At 42.5% G+C, this 22,500-nt stretch overlaps 2 protein-coding genes across 4 annotated transcripts in view; both read left to right on the top strand.

The window, feature by feature from the left end:
* The window catches only part of sema4c (sema domain, immunoglobulin domain (Ig), transmembrane domain (TM) and short cytoplasmic domain, (semaphorin) 4C), a 73,714-nt gene extending 65,728 nt beyond the window's left edge, over positions 1-7,986 (top strand). Inside the window, exons 14-17 of the mRNA XM_047818259.1 lie at positions 6-163; positions 578-672; positions 835-2,680; positions 5,202-7,986. Coding sequence (XP_047674215.1) covers positions 6-163; positions 578-672; positions 835-1,745 — 1,164 coding nt within the window. The 3' untranslated portion in view covers positions 1,746-2,680; positions 5,202-7,986. The remainder of the gene's footprint in view (positions 1-5; positions 164-577; positions 673-834; positions 2,681-5,201) is intronic.
* A 7,977-nt stretch (positions 7,987-15,963) lies between these two features.
* The window catches only part of cdca2 (cell division cycle associated 2), a 13,027-nt gene continuing 6,490 nt past the window's right edge, over positions 15,964-22,500 (top strand). For 2 of the 3 annotated variants that reach the window (XM_047818961.1, XM_027169450.2), the window contains exons 1-7: positions 15,964-16,197; positions 18,749-18,912; positions 19,023-19,153; positions 19,618-19,735; positions 19,837-19,991; positions 21,699-21,816; positions 22,236-22,500. The exon at positions 22,236-22,500 is cut by the window's right edge and continues 43 nt beyond it. In XM_047818961.1, coding sequence (XP_047674917.1) covers positions 18,750-18,912; positions 19,023-19,153; positions 19,618-19,735; positions 19,837-19,991; positions 21,699-21,816; positions 22,236-22,500 — 950 coding nt within the window. In that variant the 5' untranslated portion in view covers positions 15,964-16,197; position 18,749. The remainder of the gene's footprint in view (positions 16,198-18,748; positions 18,913-19,022; positions 19,154-19,617; positions 19,736-19,836; positions 19,992-21,698; positions 21,817-22,235) is intronic. The other variant, XM_027169466.2, reaches the window with a different exon arrangement.

Genomic DNA, 22,500 nt, shown 5'->3' with positions numbered 1-22,500 from the left:
TGTAGAAGTACCTGTACATCGGCTCTCGGTCTGAGGTGTTACAGTTGCCCTTGGCTAACTGCAGTCGTTATCACTCACAGCCGGACTGCTGGCTGTCCCGAGATCCGTACTGCGCCTGGGACAGCGAGGGACGAGCCTGTGTCCGCATCGACCTCCACCGCGGGTACACATACACTTACACACACACACACACACACACACACACACAAGCACACACACTTACACACAAGCTGAGTGTTTAATGATGCTCCACTTGGTTCCATCACTCACCATCATCCTGAGCAGACATACGCATTTATCTCTTCATGTTGTTTTCTCCTTTTATTTCTTCTTCGTTCCCCCACTTCTGCTCCTTCCTCTCCTCTTTACCTCCCCTTCTATCATTTCTCTTCAACTCTACTTCACTTTTTTCTATTCTTTGCACTTTTCTTCTTTTCTCTACCCTTTTTATTGTTCTATTTTCTTCCTTCCTTTCCTCTTCTCTTCTTTACAGAGTGTATTAGAGTGTGTGTAGTGAGTGACAAATGTACTGTGTGTGTGCTAGTGTGTGTAACGATGTCTCTTGTCCCCCACACAGCTCCATGTCCACTCTCACTCAGGATCTGATGCTGGAGAGATTCAATCGAGGGTCAAAGGCTAAGTTTGATAAGCCGGTGTCGATCCCCAGCCCAGGTGAGTTTCGGTCTTCTGCCCCCTGCTGGGCAACAAGCTCCGTTCAGCTCAAACACTAGAAACAATTTAAAATAATAATAAATCACCCAAGAAGATAAAAAATCTGTTCTATTTCCTCAAAATGCACATAAAACTAAATGAACTGACATCTCCTCTGTCCAGAACATTCCCGGCTGAGGAACGTGACCGTGGTGGTGGGTTCGGACCTGGTTCTGCCATGCCAGCTGGTATCAAACCTGGCACATCCCTCGTGGGCACTGAACGAGCGCGAGTTGTTACTCTCATCGGAGTCGGACACTTTGAGTCCCCGTTTCGACCGCGCCCTTCGTGCCTTGGTCATCCCACAGGCGGGCGCGTCCCAGACCGGACGCTACGTGTGTTACTCGGAGGAGCAGGGAGTAAAGTTCCAGACAGAGCGCTACCAGGTGGCTGTGGTGGCCAGCGCACCTGTGTTTATGGAAGCGCGGGCGCCGGATGCCAGCATGGGGCTGTTCTGGGTGCTGGTGATCGCGCTGGGTGTCACATGTCTAGTGCTGCTCGCTGGCGCTCTCTACCTGCGCCGAAGGCTGAAATTAGCACTGGGGAAAGCGGGAACTGCTGAGATGAAGCCGTTAGAAAGCACGCTGGTCTACCCGATAACGCTGCCCAAGGAGACGCCAAGCTTTGTGCCCAGTAAGATGCCCACCAGCTCAAACAATGACGAGGATCGCTTCTGGGAAACCGGCGCCAATTTTTACTACTCTGACGGATCGTTGAAGATTGTGCCTGGACACGCTTCTTCGTCCTCGCCGAGCGCCATTCCTGGTCAGCCACTACACTCGCCCAGCCGCCTGAGCCTCACCAACATCCGGAACTCCGGCACCAACGGCTACGTCCGACTCAGCCTGAGCGTGGCGGGTGAGGACCGGGCGAACGGAGGGATGAGTGCAGGAGGAGTGGGAGGGGTTGGTGGAAAGATGGGGATCGGAGCCAGGGAGAACGACTACACAAGTCCCTTCAAGGAGGAGCTACGGAGGACACTGCAGCAGAGAAGCGTCCTCCCTGATGCCAACCCCGAAGAGTCATCAGTCTAGAGCACAAACAGAGACACCAAACAGTCACCTACCTCCCTCCTTCACGGAGAAACATCCTTCCTCTCTCTCTTTCATTATTTTCCCTACCTTCCATCAGACCCATCTTCTATCTCTCTCTCTCTCTCTCTCTCTCTCTCTCAGCTAATGTCATCAACCCAATCCAGCAGCTGGCTTGCTAATGCTAACAGCTAACGCTCATATACAGAGTGCATCATGATCTCTCCATCAAAATGTTTTTCGTTTCATGATGACGGCTAACCGATTAAAGGCTACAAACTATTTTTGGCTAGGTTTAGCTGTCACTCAAACACGTGGGAGGAGTCACACCGATTCGCGTTCCGTCTCGGGACGCGGGAGGGGAGGAGCGGAAAAAAAAAAAACGGGGAAACCTTCCAGCAAGACGACAATCATACTTTTTGCAACAAAAAAGTGTGAAAAAGACGAGAGAAGACGAAGTAAATGAAGGGAGCTGCAACAGAAAGCAACCAACAGACTGTCAGGCTTTTATATAAAAAAAACAGCTCGTCTATTTTACGATTTTTTTTTTCTTCTGAGAATGTCTTCGGGCTCAAAGCACTAATATATTGTGACCTTTGTAATTTAAAGATTTTTGTCCTACGTATTTCTGGAACGTTCGGGGTGACGGTGAAGGACGTGGGGACGTTTATCTTTCTGTCCTTTATCTCAGACTCGTGATATGAACGGAGCCGAGCGTTTGACTCGGATAAACTGAAGAACTTTGTTTGTGCTGAACCGCAAACTTTACTGTAACTTTACTGTAAAAAAAAAGACATTTCAACAAGTGCATTTCTGCATTTAAACCACTTCTGGGTGTTTCCTTCACCGTGGATAAACTGACCCTCACCCTGATTGGACACCAAAAGCTGCACTGCTGCAGCGTTATCCAATCAGAGGCTGCGTCCGATTTCACGCAGGTAAGCGGCCCGAAAACCCGCTAGCGATCTTGCTCACATTTGTTATGCGAAAGATAAGTCATTTAACAACCGTTAAAACATAAGGTTACCATGACAACCGTGATTTTGTTCAGTACGTTTTGTCCAAACTACCTTACGGCTAATAATAACCACAATACTTAGTCTTCTTATTAGTTGTCTAATTAAGTGGCTCACGTTGGTTACAGAACGAAAAATTCAGTATTCCAGAAAATTTCCCGATTCCGTTATTTTTTTTCGTTACTTTTTATTTAACAACACACAAATTTCCCGACATATAAGGTTACAGATATACATCGCTATCATTAGCTGACTAGAATTTCAGCATCAGTCCTGATTTACGTAGTCGGTTTATTTAGTGTTGAATTTAACCGTTACCATGACAACTGCTAATAACTTAGCTGAGGTTAGTGATCAGTGGAGCTTCACTATTACACTAAAACCCCTTAAAACATAATGTTACCATGACAACCAACATTTTTCGCATCATGTCGCTGAATAGCTAATAATTAGCTTAGCATATTAGCTACTGCTAATAACTTAGCTGAGGTTAGTGATCAGTGGAGCTTCACTATTACACTAAAACCCCTTAAAACATAATGTTACCATGACAACCAACATTTTTCGCATCATGTCGCTGAATAGCTAATAATTAGCTTAGCATATTAGCTACTGCTAATAACTTAGCTGAGGTTAGTGATCAGTGGAGCTTCACTATTACACTATAACCCTTTGAAACAGAATGTTACCATGACAACCAACATTTTGCTCATCATGTCGCTGAATAGCTAATAATTAGCTTAGCATATTAGCTACTGCTAATAACTTAGCTGAGGTTAGTGATCAGTGGAGCTTCACTATTACACTATAACCCTTTGAAACAGAATGTTACCATGACAACCAACATTTTGCTCATCATGTCGCTGAATAGCTAATAATTAGCTTAGCATATTAGCTACTGCTAATAGCTTAGCTGTGGTTAGTGATCAGTGGAGCTTCACTATTACACTAAAACCCCTTAAAACATAATGTTACCATGACAACCAACATTTTTCGCATCATGTCGCTGAATAGCTAATAATTAGCTTAGCATATTAGCTACTGCTAATAACTTAGCTGAGGTTAGTGATCAGTGGAGCTTCACTATTACACTAAAACCCCTTAAAACATAATGTTACCATGACAACCAACATTTTTCGCATCATGTCGCTGAATAGCTAATAATTAGCTTAGCATATTAGCTACTGCTAATAACTTAGCTGAGGTTAGTGATCAGTGGAGCTTCACTATTACACTATAACCCTTTGAAACAGAATGTTACCATGACAACCAACATTTTGCTCATCATGTCGCTGAATAGCTAATAATTAGCTTAGCATATTAGCTACTGCTAATAACTTAGCTGAGGTTAGTGATCAGTGGAGCTTCACTATTACACTATAACCCTTTGAAACAGAATGTTACCATGACAACCAACATTTTGCTCATCATGTCGCTGAATAGCTAATAATTAGCTTAGCATATTAGCTACTGCTAATAGCTTAGCTGTGGTTAGTGATCAGTGGAGCTTCACTATTACACTATAACCCTTTGAAACAGAATGTTACCATGACAATCAACATTTTGCTCATCATGTAGCTGAATAGCTAATAATTAGCTTAGCTTATTAACCAAGCTATCGAGCAGGATAACAGAGATAACTCTGTATCACTAGTTTACATAAAGATTGATTTAACAGCAAATTATCTCTAAATGTAATGTTACTATGACAACCATTGTTTTGTTCATCGCTAACGTTAGCTAATTTAGCCGGCCAGCTAGCACAATGCTAGTAAACAAGCTCCTATTCGTTCCACAAACAAACCTTCTTTCACGTTGTAATATTCACAGGAATATATTTAACAGCAGCCAGACTTTTTATAAACATAACGTTACCATGACGACTGCCCTGTTGTTCATCACTAATTCGCTAGACAATAGCTAAAATAGCTAACAGTTATCAAGTAAACAAGCTCACGTTCTTTATATTAACAGGTTTATTACAGCTCAATATTATATTACAATCTTGTTATTTATTTATCACCAGTCAAAATTGGTTTAAAAAAAATGTTACCGTGACAACCAGCATTTAGTTAATCAAAAATCATTAGCTAACATACAGTAGTTAGCCAAGTGCTAGTAAACTAGCTCACATTTGCTATGCGAGTAAAATGTCTGTATGAATCTCGATTCGCATCGTCATTTTATTTAGTGACTAAGCACAGGTAAAAAAAAAATAATAATAATAATAATAATTACGTTGCCATGACGACTCGTAACGCAAAAACAGCTAGCATAACAAAAAGATAACATTACATCTTACACACGACCAGTCCAAAGTATAGACACATAGTATACACATATAGTATAGGTTTTATATCAGAATCCGTACGCAGGAGCGTCATCATTTAATGCCTAAGAGCTTCCGGTATAAACCGGATCTGTCCTTGTGTCTGTCTTTCAGAGTCTCGCACCTTCAGAAGCAAAAGACGAGCACGCTTTCTCCTTTTCACATTTTTTGCTGAACCAGATGGAGACGCGTGTCATCCATCCGTGAGGGTACTGCAGCCGGCTCCACCACCGCTCGCTACTTTCCTGCATGAAGCTTGACAAATATCGTTGTTTTGTTTTTGATTTGTTTTGTTTTTTTCTCCAAAGTGCAAAAGTTCACCAAGTCTTACTCACGACTCAGACTTTTCGGAAAAAAAAAAAAAAAGAGAGAGAAAAAAAAGAAAAAGACATCGTGATTTGTTTTGGTTCATTTCACTGTGCCTCTTCAGCATGGGCTAAAGCCAAAGTAGACTGCAGATGGTTTTATCTTCTCCTTCTGATATTCATTTCTTTTTTTTTTTCTTATCATTATTATTATTATTATTAATATTATTATTATTATTGTTCTTTCTTATTTAAGTTTGGAGTCCGTCCACTGCACAGAAAAGGACTGTTCTGCTACCCGAGCGTCCCTGAGTTGTTTGCTTTGTCATTAATCTCTTTTTTGATGGAGAAAAGTTGATATGTGGCATGACAGCTTTAAGGTGTTTTTTTTTCCCCCCAAGCAGCTCTCTGTTCTGTTTGCCCGATATCAAATACGATGAAAAGAGAAAAAGAAAAAGACAGAAACTGTAACGGAGAAATGAAAAGGTAGCTGAGAATTTTTCACAGAAGATTAGCGTTTCTTAATTCGTCGGACGCTCCGTCGTTCGTGCACGAGCTAAAAATATCGAACAGATTTCTCAGGGTGGAGCTTTTTAAACATCTTAAGGATCGACGCTGGCTGCAGGCGGGCGTGTGCCGACCGACGGCTGCCCGGTAAAACTGCATTAATGTTTAATAACAGTGTTAGTTTAGGTGTTTACGTTCGGGGGAAAAAAACAACACGTGTTTTTTTTTTCCCTCTCGCACCACAGCAGCTTGTCAATGATCACAATGAATTAATTAACAAAATTAGACTTAGGAGGTCACATTAATAACATTTTAAAAAACGCAGCTTGTCACGTTACTGAAAATAAACTCAGACTCTTCCAAATCGCTGACGCTGGAGCAACGAAACGTTTGGCAGGCTGACGATCGCTAGGGTTTTGACAGCTTACAAGTCCCTGTAGGCGAGCTGTTGCTATAGAAACAGTTGGAATGTTTTAGCCTAGTGGTTAAGGTGTTGGTCAACCAATCGGAAGGTTGAGTTCAAATCCCAGGTCCACCAATCTAGCACCTCTGGGCCGCTGAGCAAGGCACTAAGCCCTCAATTTCCCAGTCGTATAAAACGAGATAAAAAAGTCGCTCTGGATAAGTGCGTCTGCTAAATGTCGTAAACTCAACGAAATGTAAACGACGACGTATTAGAACCAGCGCATTAACGTTACACCTGTAACAACGTCCCAGCTGCCGTAACAGAAAACGAGCCTCTCCGGACCAACCAGATTAGAGAATATTCGACAGCTGCGTGGTCTAATTGTGTTTCTAATCGCACGAGAACGCAAAACGGCTACAGAGTCCCTTAACCGCGTTAGCGTTTGAACGAACAAAACGGAAGCGCCTCACGTAGCGTGCAAACATTCCAAAGCAGACGGTTTTCTAAATTAGAAAGTGTATTAAAATCGTAGCAAAACCAGAAAAGTCCTGCAACAAACACAGGACCTAGAAGACTTTGGCGGTCACCATGGCAACCTGGTGGATACGGATACCGCCTGTAATCTCGGAGATGTACAAAAGGTACGCAGGAGCTACAAGAACACAGAAAGACAATTAGACACTAAGTGTAACTTCAGTCTTGTGAAATAAAAACAACACCAAAAACGCCTACGCTAACTGACTACAGTACGTGGTGGGGGGTGGGGGGATGTCCAAAAAAATATCGTAACGAAATTGTAAAACGTAGCATTGAACGCGATTAAAACGTAGCATCGAACACCCCACTGCATCCCTCAGACACTTCTCCAAAATAAGACTGACTTTAAACTCAAGTGGTCTTTAACAGGAAGTTAATTAGGACGTGTTACGGTGCACTCGAAGGGTTCCAGGCCAGAACGGAACTCGGGCGTGTCTTTCGTCGGCTGTTACAGAGCTACCGACTTTTAAGTGCCCTGCGTTTACTTTTGAAGAAGTAATAGTGGTGCGGTGCACTTAAAGTGTTTCATTTGCCCCCTGTTTATAAAATGACTATTCTAAAGTGCACTACATACTCCTGAACATGATGGAGTGCACTTCATGCAGGATTAAGACACAGCCCGTGTTAAAGACTTCCATAGATCTGGTCTACGTTTACAAGATGGCTTCAAAGGTTAGCAAGTGCACTATATGCTGCTGATACCAAGTGGAGGATTAAAACACAGCCCATGTGCGAAATACAGACTGGCCACTTTTATAACTGTAATGACTTTCACACACACACAGACACACACACACACACACACACCGCATGGCCTGTGTCGTGTTATAGAGACACTGTTTCTGCTCTTCTTTTGTGGCCAAATGTTAATCTGCTCTTTTATGGTTCCTTGTTCGTTCGTTTTTTGTTTTTTTTTTACTTTTTTCTGCCTGCTTTCTTATTAAATGTGTCTTGTGTTGTTTTTTTGTTTGTTTGTTTTTTTTTACTATTATTTTTATTTTATAATTTTAAGTATAATGTTTAAGTAACTTATTTCACCTGTACAAAACTCCAAATGTCGATATTTATTATTAATGTACATATTTCCTTATTTTTTATATATGTACATATTCACATGAAATAAAGTTCAATTCACTAAGCGTGAGCTTCGTTCTGCAGACGGGTCGCGTCTCATTACGCCATCCGATTCTCCTCGTGTTCCTGCACTGACACCAGGGCTGTGAAGACGGGATGATAGGGTCAAGAGAAGCGACAGACTCTTTCGGGAAAATTCTTATATAAGACGCTTTTGTAGCATCTTCAGCATCGTATTTAAAGAAAACCTCCTTGGGGTTGTATGGACGAGTAAACAGGCGAAGAATCGAATGCAGTCAGGAATAAGAGGAACAATTTTTTTTAATAATATTTTACTCAAATGAAAAACATATTTTATAATTTATAATTACATAGTTTAATCATTTCTGCTCTTGAGGTTAGACAAAAAAAACTGAGACTGGATGTCTTATATAGTAAACACCAGGGCTGTAGTGGAGGTGTTTTAAGCCAAATAACAAACTCACTCACTCATTCACGCATTCATTTTCTACCGCTTATCCGAACTTCTCGGGTCACGGGGAGCCTGTGCCTATCTCAGGCGTCATCGGGCATCGAGGCAGGATACACCCTGGACGGAGTGCCAACCCATCACAGGGCACACACACACTCTCATTCACACACACACACACACACTACGGACAATTTTCCAGAGATGCCAATCAACCTACCATGCATGTCTTTGGATCGGGGGAGGAAACCGGAGTACCTGGAGGAAACCCCCGAGGCACAGGAAGAACATGCAAACTCCACACACACAAGGCGGAGGTGGGGATCGAACCCCAACCCTGGTGGTGTGAGGCAGACATGCTAACCACTAAGCCACCGTGCCCCCCAATAACAAACTAAAATATAAAAATGAAAAAGGAAACCCAATTTTTTTGCCGTTTCCTACCTATGGACAAAAACTTGGAGCATCTCAGAGAGTGGAAATGCATTTGATATCAACATTTACTCTGAAGACACAAACGTTTGTGTAGAAAATGTTTTTGGATCTTTTTTACGAATCTATCATCTCTAGTATTGTAGAGAAAAATATAAATACTGATGAAACTCTACAAATTCTCAAAGTCCTGAGTGTCTACTTACATACGAGCTTCATATTAACACCACTGTGGAGTGAGACAAGAGGAAGACGTTCAGTCATCGACACGGACACGAGATAAATAGGAGGAAACCACATTATTTGGATTCTGGGTAAAGGAGAAATGTGATTTTTACTTTCGGGACAGTTTAAATCTTATAAGGTTTCCTATGTGGTAAAGACAGACATGTTCCAGTTCAGCGAAATCAGTGTTTAAGAACTCGATCAAGTAGAAAATGCTCAAATTTGACCGTTGTAATATATTTCTGCTTTATGAAAGTGTTAGTGAAGCTGAATTGCCAATTGTGTTTTGTGTTAAGAGATTTTAAGGTTCCTCTATGCTCTAAAACAATCAGCTGAAGATAGATCGATGTGTTCTGTGCCACGGCACTCAGGAACCCGGCTTTTAGGTCGTTCTGCAGCCCAAAACTTCAACTCACTTATCAACCTTTAGCAGAGGTGGAATAATATTTTGCACTTTGAAATGAGTAACCCAGATCTGATCCATCCTCCATCCTCAGGGTAAAGAATAAAGTTCACTCACACTCGCACACACACACATACACTTCAGTCGAGGAGCTGCGAGTGTGTGGTGGTGAGAGTGCAGTAATAAATTCTTCAGTGTGACGTAATCCTCCTTCAGGCCGCTGGTAGATTCAGTGAACTCACTATCGATACAACAATATGATAAAATACAACAACCTGCTAAATCCGTTTCATTCACTATCTGGCTCTCATATGCTGCTATAAACTGCAACTCTGTCCTCCAAGGGAGTGGGTGTGGCTTTAGTCTTAGTCACGCCCATAGCTGCTTAGCATATCATTCATTCATTCATCTTCTACCGCTTTATCCGAACTTCTCGGGTCACGGGGAGCCTGTGCCTATCTCAGGCGTCATCGGGCATCGAGGCAGGATACACCCTGGACGGAGTGCCAACCCATCACAGGGCACACACACACTCTCATTCACACACACACACACACACACACACACACACACGGACAATTTTCCAGAGATGCCAATCAACCTACCATGCATGGCTTTGGACCGGGGGAGGAAACCAGAGTACCCGGAGGAAACCCCCGAGGCACGGGGAGAACATGCAAACTCCACACACACAAGGCGGAGGCGGGAATCGAACCCCCAACCCTGGAGGTGTGAGGCAAACATGCTAACCGCTAAGCCACCGTGCCCCCCTACGTAGCATATCAGTGAAACAGAAAATTAAAAGTTAGAAAAGAAAAATGTTTCCTGTTAGCATGTTAATTTAATTTGAATTTAGCTACAAAATACTAATATGATGAAGGTAATGAAATGGCACACAACGTTACACACTTACAAAGAAAACGATAATGGGAACAGAAATGTCAAAAATCGGGGTTTGCATTTTAATTTTCTAATAGCGTCTCATATAGTCCCATAGTTTCAGCTACGATCTTCCTCCAAATGTAGTCAAGATGCAGTTAAATAAAACCCTATTACTGGGACATACGGTTAGCATAGCGCTCCCTTCCAGCACTAGATCGGAGCTGACGATGATCTACGACCTGTGAGATGGCTGTTAGTTTTCAGGATGTAAGAATTACAAAGCTTTCAATCCCGATCCTCATCGCTCATTTACAGCAGGCTTTGTTTTGGAGCTCAGCCATTACACCAACAATCCAGGCCCTTCACTCATTCTCACAAGCAGTCTAACGTGACCACTGTGCAATCCATTTTCATTTCCCCCCTCCCTCCGTCTCTCGTTCTGTCTGTCGCTCCACGCTGCCTTTATTGATGTGACGACGTAGAATACAGTATGACTACAGACGTCCTGCTAGCATGATTAATCCTAATGATTAGCTCACGCTAACACACACACGAACAAACACAAACATCTTTAGATGTGTGAGTGTTCCTGCAAAAAAAAAAAAAGTGACTGATTCAGGTCGATGCTTGGCTTCAACACAGATGAAATATCAGACTTTTTTTGTACAAATCTTTTTCCCATGGTGTGCAGGTCATTTATTTACTCTTGACTGAGCTGCCAGATACTATTACCCTCAATGTACAACATGGGACTTGGCTCGTTGGTCCGGGTTTTGATTTTTTGGCAAACTAGGAACGCTGGCACAGACTGATCAGTAGGCATGGAGGTGAAAAAGTCCATCAGTGCTGTAGCAGTGGCCCTTGACTGGCCCTCGATATTACCCTGCAGGCAAAGTCCTACAGAGCCACGGACACCTCATCATGCAAAGATTGGTGTATTTGCCCCGAGCTATCAAATAATTTGGACAACGCTTCCTACTCCTCGGTTCCCTGCCTGCTGTAAATTGGCCTTCAGGTGGGAATACCAAGGATAGCTGTCTTGCAGGTGGTTGGGATGCAAATGGATGCTCCTTCCCCTCCAAGGGCTCTCTTCAATTGGTCCTTGAGCCTAATGAAATAAACCCCACAGAGACCAGCCTGCAAGTGGGATGTAGATCTGGATTTGTTTTGACTTAGACTTATTCTGCTTATTTGGAAAGTGGCAGCTAGTGGTTAAGCTGATGGACTTCCGACCAGAAGGTAGTGAGTTCAAATCCAAGGATGATCGAGGTCCTTAACCTTTAACTGTTCGGTTGCTGTGGATAAGGGTGTCTACCAAATGCCATGAATGTATTTATATCCCTTGTCATTTTGAGACTAGACTGCTTAAACTCGCTCATGGCAACTCTGATTCGAACCAATATTCACCTCTAAGCTCTTATCACAGATCCAACAGAACTGCTCGGCCGATCCCGACATTTCTCAGGGTACGAGACTCTTCTCTGTTCTGGTATCTACTGTAGGTGGTAGAATTAACTTCCCCTCGATGTCCGAAAAGCTCAGTCACAGTCTTCAAATGACGTCTAAAGACCAAACCTCTTGAAGTACTGAAGGTTTGACCTCAAAAAGTGTTCGATCTCAGTTTTGGCCTTGACCCGTTTAAGTCGTGGCTCGTTCTGGTCTTGGATTTGGCAATCGAGGACTTGTATATAGCTCTATCTGCACGGACCTAAATATTTTAAATGCAGATAGAACCTCATGTGCGTCACATCTCCCTCAGGCCGGATAGAACGTCTGTCTACGTGTTTGGTCTGTTGTTACTATGAGTAGAGTACTGCATAAGTACAAACACTCTCCAGCCTGTAGATCTCTCAGGCTCTCAAGTGGCCTAACAGAAAAGCAATTGCACTCTCACTGTGAGATCTCAAGTTCAAATACCGACTATGAAGTCAAAGCCACCTGGGAGTCAGAAAGCAAAAATTACCCTGTCAATCACTGTGACACTTAATAGTGTGAGCTAATGTGTGGGGAAGAGAGTGGTTAGTGCTTCCTTCTGAGTGTTAAACTGCTCTATGCCCGAACATGAGCAACAGTCTGAAAAGATGCAGTATATCACATTTCCAAAAGAAGCCATGCTATTCCATGCCTTGGAATTTACAATCGTGCAAATCTGGACAGAAAGAAGTGCCATCTATTTATCTCTCTCAGCTCTTTTTATCTGTCTCTCGTATTGTTTTTCAGCATGTAAGTATTACAAACAATTCCCAATCTCCATCACTCAAGTAGTGCAGACCTGGTTTTCCTCTTTAGTCATTCCCCGGACATACACACCAATCTAACATGACCACTGTGCAATCCATTCTCATTACCCTGCCTCTCTCTCTCTATTTCTCTCTCAACACTGGATTTATTGAAATGAATGTGCAGAATACAGTATGACTACAAATGCTACACACACACACACACACACACACACACACACACACACACATTTCATGATGACCCAGCTGCCACATGCTGTGTGAGGGTGGTGGTCACAGCTGTGTGAATTAGCAGAGCAAAAAGTCACAGTGAACACAGCTGGAGCTCCAACGTACCTAATCACCCGTGAGAGCGAGAGAGAGAGAGAGAGAGAGAGAGAGAGAGAGAGAGAGAGAGAGAGAGAGAGAGAGAGAGAGAAATACTGGGAGAGATATATGGAATAAAAATAGAGAGATGGAGCAGATAGAGAAAGAACACAATCGGCAGAAATAAAAAAGGAAGGGATGAAGGAAGAAAGAGGGAGATGGAGATAGTGTGAGAGAGAGAAAGAGTAGAAATAGAAAAAACATATTGAATATAAAAGAGATTTAAAAAAAAGGTAGAACGAGAACGATAGAATGGTGATAACAAAGGAAAGATAAAGGCAGGTGGAGGACAAAAAGAGAGAGAACAGAGAGGGATGGAGGGATAGCAATGGAGAGTGGAACAGAGAGATACAGATTGAGAGTGAGAGAAATGGAAAGATAACAAGAGAGAGTGAGATGACTGAGACAGAGAATGAGAGCGAGTCAACAGCATGTGAATGTTAGTGTTAATTCAAGTGAGAAACTACAACAACTGTTGATTAAACAATCAGCTAGCTTGTGTTAGCTTGTTATTGCCTCGACTAGCATGTTTCACTATACATTAATCGAGTAATAGTATGTAGCTTACTAGGTTATAGCCTACTAGCTTGTTATTACTTCTGGTAGCTAGCTAGCTACATACAGTACTTAGCAATGTAAAAGTGCTCTAAATATTCCCTAAATAACGTAGCTTGTGGTGAATTGTTATTTCCTCAAAGAGCTAGCATCATGCTAGATATCTAAACATAAATATATAGCTAAGATATTTAAGTATGTTTCATTGCTGTTATTTTATTAGCTAGCACCACAATCAGAGCTAGCTACACACTGTTCTCTGTTGCTAAATACTGTGTAAACAATTTAGTTTGCTAGTGTTAGCTTGGTAATGTCTGTGGGAGCACCACAATAGGTTAACAAAACATAAATAGCAAGCCACAAAGTGTGGATTATAGCCAGCTAGTTATCTTTTTATCTATTTTTTATTGAGGTACCTAAATCACCTAGGCAAAACTAGTAGGCTAATGTTTTATAGAGGCATAAAATGGTGTGTGTGTGTGTGTGTGTGTGTGTGTGTGTGTGTGTGTGTGTGTGTGAGAGAGAGAGAGAGAGAGAGAGAGAGAGAGATAGTGTATGTGTGTGTACTGTATGTGTTTTTGTGTATGAGAGAGAGAGAGAGTGCACGTGTGTGTGTGTGTGTGTGTGTCTGTGTGTGTGTGTGTGTGTGTGTGTGTGTGTGTGTCTGTGTGTGTGAGAAAGAACGTGTGTGCACGTGTGTGTGTGTGTGTGTGAGTGTGTGTGTGTGTGTGGGAGAGAGAGAGAGAGTGCACATGCGTGTGTGTGTGTGTGTGAGAGAGAGAGAGCGAGAGAGTGAGAGTGCAAGTGTGTGTGTGTGTATATATATGTGTGTGTGGGGGGGGGTGCACAACAGCTGCACAGAAAGAAAAAGTGCTAGCTAAGATGCTAACAAAATATACTTCAAGCTCTGCCTTAACAGCTTGCCTGGTTTTATATTTCAAAGTAAAGTGCTATGGCATGCTAATATGTCATGTGAAATAATTGCTGTGGATTAGTTCTAAAGACCTTCTGATGATGATGTGTGACTGTGAGAGTTTGTGTGGAAAAACTGAGTGTGAAAAAAATAAAATGTTGTCTGGGGTTTGACATAAAGAGGCCAGGCTGAATCAGTTGAATCACTGCTGCGCTAAAGCCATGGCTCGGCTCAAACAACACCGTCTGTTTTATTTCTTTATTCCAACTCTCTTTCAGGTGAGAGAGACAGGAGGACAGAGAGAGATTGATAGAGGAGGATAGACTGCTTGATGCACAGGGTATACACAGAGTGAAAAATGTGTACTGATGAAGTGAGAGAGATGAGAGAATGAAGGTGAAAATGATGAAAAGAGAAAGATGGTGAAATGGGTGGAGGCAGAGAAACGGGGAGGGGGAGATCGAAGTTAAAGAAGGGAAGACGACATATGGAAGAAGAGAAATGCAGGTGGAACGAGAGATGAATTGTGAAAGAGACAGATGGAAGAAATGGATGGAGAAAGAGAGATAGTGACAGACGGGAAGACAGGTGGAAGGAGAGAGAGAAAGTGAAAGGAGAGGGAGGCTGTGAGATGGAAAGAGAGAGAGACAGGTGGAAGGAGAGCGAGAGATGGATAGAGGAAGGGACGGAGAGATGGGAGGAGTGAGAGGCAGATAGCGAGAGGTAAAGACACACACAGGTGTAAGGACAGATGAAGAGAATGAACTAGTTGTGTTCTATTCACATTCTATTCTATTCAAAAATAGTGTGTGTGTGTGTGTGTGTGTGTGTGTGTGTGTGTGTGTGTCTAGTGGGAGATATAGCACAGTAACACATCTCGCTGACACATTATCACTCTGTGCTGGTAAACACAACTTCCCACCCTTTTCTTATTCGCTTCTAATACAATCTCATTAGTGGGTTATGAGTTCAAATCCCAGCAGAACAGAGAGAGAGAGATTTAAGATCTGTGCTTCAATGTCTCAGAGATGGATGGAGAGTGTGAAAGATAGAATGAGTGAGATGGCTAAGAAGGAGAGAGTGAGATATAGAGTGTGTGTGTGTGTGTGTGTGAGAGAGAGAGAGAGAGAGAGAGAGAGAGAGAGAGAGAGAGAGAGAGAGAGAGAGAAAGTGAGAGAGAAAGAGAAGGACAGAGAGCGAGAGAGAGAGAAGGACAGAGAGCGAGAGAGAGAGAGAGAGAGAGAGAGAGAGAGAGAGAGAGAGAGAGAGAGCGCGTTAGGGGTGAAATAGGTTATTTAACTGTTTGGGGAATTAAAAAACATTTACATTAAAAAGGCTGTACAGTAACTTTGATTTGATTTATACTAACTAACTAACTAACTAACTAACTAACTAACTAACAATAAAAACAAAAACAAACAAACAAACAAATAAATAAATAAATAGAAATAAAACCACAAACAAATAAATAAATATGTTTCGAAATGAACGAAAAGACTTCAACCGTAGCTACTCGCTGATTGGGTGTTTATTAGCATGTGATCTATATCTTGCATTCGATTGGCTCATTCATATCAAAGGCGGAAGAGTCTGTGCAGCTGCTGTGCACCGTTAGTTTAGTTATAGCGTAGTGGATTGTTTACGCATTTTAACCTTTATTATAAATGTTTTTATCAGCAGCTTGTTAACAAAGGAGGCGCTTTTTACGGTGTTTCCCAGCTGTGGTGGAAGTTTACTCGGAGGCGGAAGGACCTTGTTGAGTAACGAATCAACGACGCTGTGGCTGTAAACGTCCGGTATGGAGGCAAATTTGAAATGTAGCCTTGTTAGCTTAGCATAGTGTTAGCTCAGCATAGTGTTAGCTTAGCATAGTGTTAGCTTAGCATAGTGTTAGCTTAGCATAGTGTTAGCTCAGCATAGTGTTAGCTTAGCATAGTGGTAGCTCAGACTGTCAACAGTTAAACATTACTAGCTAAATAATACGCATTAATAATAAATTTTTCGATTATTGCAAATACAAATAGTCAACTTTTATTGCCCTGGAGTATAATAATACTTTAGTAGATAAACTTTATTAACCTCTTCGATAATGTTGCATTTGTACATTGATTCGCAATATTATACTTAATAAAGCACAAGACTGGAATATTTAATATATAGTCTTATGTTTTATATTTCAGTTTGTTCATAATCACTTCAGTCGTTAATTCATCATAGATATATATCTTAATATTCCTGAGATAAAGTCTTTCCTGGGAAATGTCAGGTGAATTGTTTCAGGAATGCACACACACACACACACACACACACACACACACACTGGGGGGACACACAATGGACACAGGACACACACACTGGGGACACACAGATACACACACACTGGACAAACTCGCACTGGACACACACACATGCACTGGACAGACTCACACTGGACACACACATATATACTGGACAAACTCACACTGGACACACACATGCACTGGACAAACATACACTGGACAAACTCACACTGGACACACACATACTGGACAAACTCACACTGGACACACACACATATATACTGGACAAACTCACACTGGACACACACATGCACTGGACAAACATACACTGGACAAACTCACACTGGACACACACATACTGGACAAACTCACACTGGACACACACTAAAGGAAAGTCTTAAGACGGTGTTGAGATCACGTAATGTGATATTACACAAAGTTCTGTCAGTGTCAGAACAGTCGGATTAAGTTCTCAGAGCCGCTTGAACGTTTATCCCTCCACACTTTGGTGTCTCAGGAACATTTATATACCAGAGATTCCTGGGATAATGAATGGATTTATTTGTACGAGCCTTCAAATAAGAAATTTGGTGACGTACATTTCTAAGACTTGATAGACTCGAACGCTTATCATTAGCATTGAGGGTGCTTTAATTATCTGGATTATTAAATTTTTAATTAGACTGTTTATATTACGTTTAACAGACGCCATCATCCAAGAGGTTTGGAGTCTGGATTAAAAAAAATATTACTTTACTATAAAATAAACACAAAATAAAACTAATCCTTTATTTCTTTATGCACAGAGAAAAGCACGGGTCTTTCTGTCGCGAACAAACTGACTTGAAACGATTATCAGTTTTATACGATTAATTATGTTTTGTGGGTGTGGCTGCATGCAAATGAGCGTGTGTTACGCAAGAACATTGACACGTAACTTTACACGCAGATATATAAACATCTGTCCTCACAGAAAAGTGAATTAAGGTGCACGTGTGACCTTTTTTTTTTTTTTTGAAAATAACTACCTAAATAAATATAATTCCTGCTTATAAATAACGAATAAATAACAGACTAGTTTTTCCTCTTGTGTTAATTAACACCGTCTGGAATCGTACGACTGGCTTGATGTGTTTAATTTTTGGTTTTAATGCACGCCTGTGCTCTCACACACGCCTGTGCTCTCACACACGCCTGTGCTCTCACACACGCCTCTGCTCTCACACACGCCTCTGCTCTCACACACGCCTGTGCTCTCACACACGCCTGTGCTCTCACACACGCCTGTGCTCTCACACACGCCTGTGCTCTCACACACGCCTGTGCTCTCACACACGCCTGTGCTCTCACACACGCCTCTGCTCTCACACACGCCTCTGCTCTCACACACGCCTCTGCTCTCACAGCAGCCACACAATCAGCAAATATTCTTTAAAAACAAAATGAAGGCTGCTTTTTTCCCCCCCTTATATATCGATCGCTTCTGCTGCAGAGTTTTTTTTTAAGTGAAATATCTTCCTGGTCTTGTATCCGGTCTACTGTTTGACGACCTCTGACCTCGATGTAGGATTTGAAGGTTGCTTATGAAAATTCTTAAGACTCGGTTGCTGTAATATTTATGCTGTATTGATTTTTTAATTTTTTTTTTATTTTTCTGTTTTCACCCAAAATCAAAGAATGCAAATTTGAGCAGCGAGCTGAACACAACAGAGCACAGCATTAAGAGAAGCTTAAGTTTGTACAGATTGATTTTACATCTCTCTTTCTCTCCCCTCTCTCTTTCTCCCCCCTCTCTCTGTCTATCTCTCTCTCTTTCTCTGCCCCCTCTCTCTTTCTCCCCCTCTCTCTGTCTCTCTCTCTCTCCCCCCTTCTATCTCTCTTTCTCTGCCCCCTCTCTCTTTTTCCCCCTCTCTCTGTCTCTCTCTCTCTCTCTCTCTCCCCCGTCTATCTCTCTTTCTCTGCCCCCTCTCTCTTTCTCCCCCTCTCTCTGTCTATCTCTCTGTCTCTCTCTCTGTCTTTCTATTCTCTCTCTCCCTCCCACTCTCTGTGTTATCTTTTTATTCTCCAGCATGGAGAGTGATTCAGTGATGGAGGAGAACCGAACACCTCTGGGGCTGCTGACCCCCTCGCAACAGAACGGCGAAATCGCAGCATCTCTGGATTTCTCCAAACTCACGCCGTCTCAGTTTGGCATAACCACGAATAGTTTTACAGCTTTCCCCAAAGATAAAGGTGACAGAAAACTGAGAATATTTCCTCCAAGTAAAGTAAAGGGGCCTAAATCTCATGTCTCGTAGCACTATTTATTTTTTTTTTAAATCTTTTTTTTTTTTAAATTCCAGACAAATCCAGAGTGTCACAGCTGAAGTCGAGGAGGAGATCCACGATCGGCGTGAGAGGATCCCCCGAAACCAATTCTCTTATCTGCTTCAGAGCCAAGCAGGCCATGAAGACACCTCCTCGCACCCCTCAGGTGTGTCTCTGTCACCATCAAGTGCACTTCATTACACGCTTTTCCTCCCAATGTGTACACCTGAGCAGGAACACGTGCGCTAACGGCCGTCTGATCAGCAGACAAAACTCGTTTTGTTGTAACATTCAGAATTAAATATACATTTTAAAGAAATGAAACCCACACTGTGCAAATGTATAAAACATTTTTTTAAAATATATACAGAGATGTCTTTTAAAGCTAACTGAATGGAAAAATTTCAACGTGTGTGTGTATCTGTGTGTGTGTGTATCTGTGTGTGTGTGTATCGGTGTGTGTGTGTATCGGTGTGTGTGTGTATCTGTATATTTGTGTGTGTGTGTCTGTATCTGTATGTTTGTGTGTGTGTGTGTGTGTATCTGTATGTTTGTGTGTCTGTCTGTCTGTGTGTATCTGTCTGTCTGTGTGTGTGTGTGTGTTGACTCGACCTCCACATCCTTGTAAAGCACTTGTTGGACATACCGCAGTTTTCGGGCCGCGACTCCATAAAACAGAAGATGGCGGCCTTCAGGCGTCTGATGGCGACAGAGGAGGAAGAGGAAAGAGTGAGACGTGTCGAGTCAGGTCAGTTTATCTCTCTAAATCAGCGAGAATAAGAGACTCAATATTAAACTCGCTGAAATATTGGAAGGGAAAAAAAAACAGGTTTTTCTGTGTGTTTGTAGATGATGATGATGATGGAGGTGAAGAGAGAGAGAACCGTCTCGCTCCTTTAACACCTCCTCTATCAAAGAGACGCCGCAGGGGAACTCCTCACCAGAGTCTGATGGAGGAGGAGACGCCGTCCGAGCTCACACGCTTCCCCGGACACACGCCGCAGGTCAGTGTGCTGAGCTTTCATTAAGTAAATAAAACACTTTAGGACGTGTTGTTAGAGGACAACGATCAACCTGGAGACGACGACAGTAACGCGCTTCATCACACCATCCGCATCGGTTTACCAAACGGAACCGTTAAGGTTTTTTTTTGTTTTTTTATCCGTTTATAGTTTCGTGTTGTTTAGCGCTCGTGAGTTCATCACACCTCCATTTGACTACTATTGAATTTTTACATTTTACAAGTTAAAAAAAAAGTTAATCTAAATAAGAACATAAATAAATAATAAATAAATAAAAAGATCATGAATAAATATAATTCTAGCTATTAAAAAAATTATTTAGTTTAGTTATCTGTTGGTTTTATTTTCTTTTACTTCAGATAAAGCATTAATTTTTCATTAAATGTAAAAAAAAAAAAAATCCATTTATTGATTTTCACGTCGAAATCGTTTCATTTTATTCCTACAAATATTTAACAGAAAAAGGGAGAAAACACGTGAGTGAGTTTCTCGAGTGTTTTTTTTTTTTGTCAGCTGCTCCGTTTATTATCTCTTAATCTTAATTCTTTAAATAAAAAGAAGAATGTCTTCTTTAGAAAAGGGATCGCAATTAAAGAGTAAAGCGCGTCACGACTAAACGTACAGGACGCAATGTCTATATTGTGTTCGTTACATCCTTCCGTTAACGCTACAGAAACGTCGCCTCGGTGAAACCGTCACCATGACGACACCGCGATCGAACCGTTAGTGTATCAGAGTTAATGTAATGATTAGTCAGGACACACGAGTCCCTTCTGACCAATCAGAAAGCAGGATTACGAAGAGCTCACACACACACACACACACACACACTCTGCCTTTCGGTTTCTTTACACAGAAGTTTCTGAGATTGTGAACAGTTCCCTCTGGCCTTCAGAGCCACGTCTGCTGCCACACGCGTGTTTTTATTTCCTAATCGTCTCCACTCGAACCGCCGTGAGAACAAAGCTCCGCCCTAGCTGTCTGATCAGCGAGACTTTATAACAGGAACACATCAGGAATAACGTTTCACCCCGGGAGTCAAGCTGTCGAGGTTTCCTGTTTAATTCACTTTAAAAAAAATTACAACTGTCAAACACAACAGGGCTTCATGTCTAATTGTGACGCGTCAGACATCTCCGGCGTCGTGTCTACAGTAATTAAACAGAACACGGAGTGATCCAGGAAACAAGACCGGAAATGCGAGAGCGTGCGTATGTGTGATGTCTCCGGGACGACCGGAGCGTGTGCCGTAGTCACATCACCAGAGTTCAATAGGCAGCAGGGTTTATTTTCTCTCTCCGTATAAGATGAAATCTGCTCCATGTGGTCGGTTTATTCTCTCCTCCTGTAGAGAAGAGCGCTATCTAAAAAGATCGCCGTTATTCCGTCGACCTCTTACACGGTCGAGCGGCGAGGGCGTTATCTCGACCGGCGTCGTTATCGGAGCTGGTGGAGGTAAACCGTGTGACCTGTAAAAGTTCCACATCAGTAAAAGGACACGAGCCAACACGGGTTGTGTGGATTTGTTCTCATTACATCACACGGCCATGATTTATCTCCCTCTACCACACGCCGGCATACGGAGCAGATGGGCCGAGCTGGCACAGAGCAGAGGAACACAGGAACCACTGTAAGATCTACGGCTGATGTGGAAGTTTATTTATTTATATTGTTTCTCCTCATGTCTAGGTCGACGTGTCTGAGTTCAGAAGCCTGGAGATGGCACCGGGTTTGGGTTTGGGTTTGGACTCACAGTCTCAGCTCATGTCTCTCCCCATGCTGTCAAAGCCCGAGCTGATTAAAACGGGTACATCAGACATGACGGAAAACAATACACACTCTCTCTCTTTCACTGACTATCTTTCTCTCTCTTTCTCTTTCACTGACTATCTTTCTCTCTCTCTTTTACTGACTATCTTTCTCTCTCTCTCTCTCTCTCTCTCTCTCTCTCTCTCTTTCTCTCTTTTACTGACTATCTTTCCATCTCTCTCTTTCTCTCTCTTTCTCTCTCTCTCTCTTTCTCTTTCACTGACTATCTTTCTCTCTTTCTCTCTCTCTTTTACTGACTATCTTTCTCTCTCACTGACCATCTTTATCTCTCTCTCTCTCTCTCTCTCTCTCTCTCTCTCTCTCTCTCTCGTAGCTTAGGCATAATTAAGAAAGGTTAATGAGTTTTATTTCACTAGTTCTCACTTTTATGTCACGTTGTTGTTTCTGTGCCCTCAGGCGACGTCGAGGTCTCCTCCGTATCCAAAAAGAAGCGTGTTCGTTTCGGCGCCCCTCTCTCCCCAGAGTTCTTCGATAAATCTCTCCCCCCAAGTACCCCGCTGCAGAAAGGCGCCACGCCCGCATGCCCGCCCTCATCCACAGGACACAAACACTCCCTCCTTAAAACACCACAGAGGTTCGAGCCGCCTCTGCCTCAGCCCGATTTCAGCAGCCCCGGGCGGAACGGAGCGTCTCCCGTACTCACCAGACGCTCGCATGGCGA

The sequence above is a fragment of the Tachysurus fulvidraco genome, chromosome 9 (genome assembly GCF_022655615.1).
Source record: "Tachysurus fulvidraco isolate hzauxx_2018 chromosome 9, HZAU_PFXX_2.0, whole genome shotgun sequence".
Taxonomy (NCBI): domain Eukaryota; kingdom Metazoa; phylum Chordata; class Actinopteri; order Siluriformes; family Bagridae; genus Tachysurus; species Tachysurus fulvidraco.
This window is presented reverse-complemented; position numbering and strand designations above follow the sequence as displayed.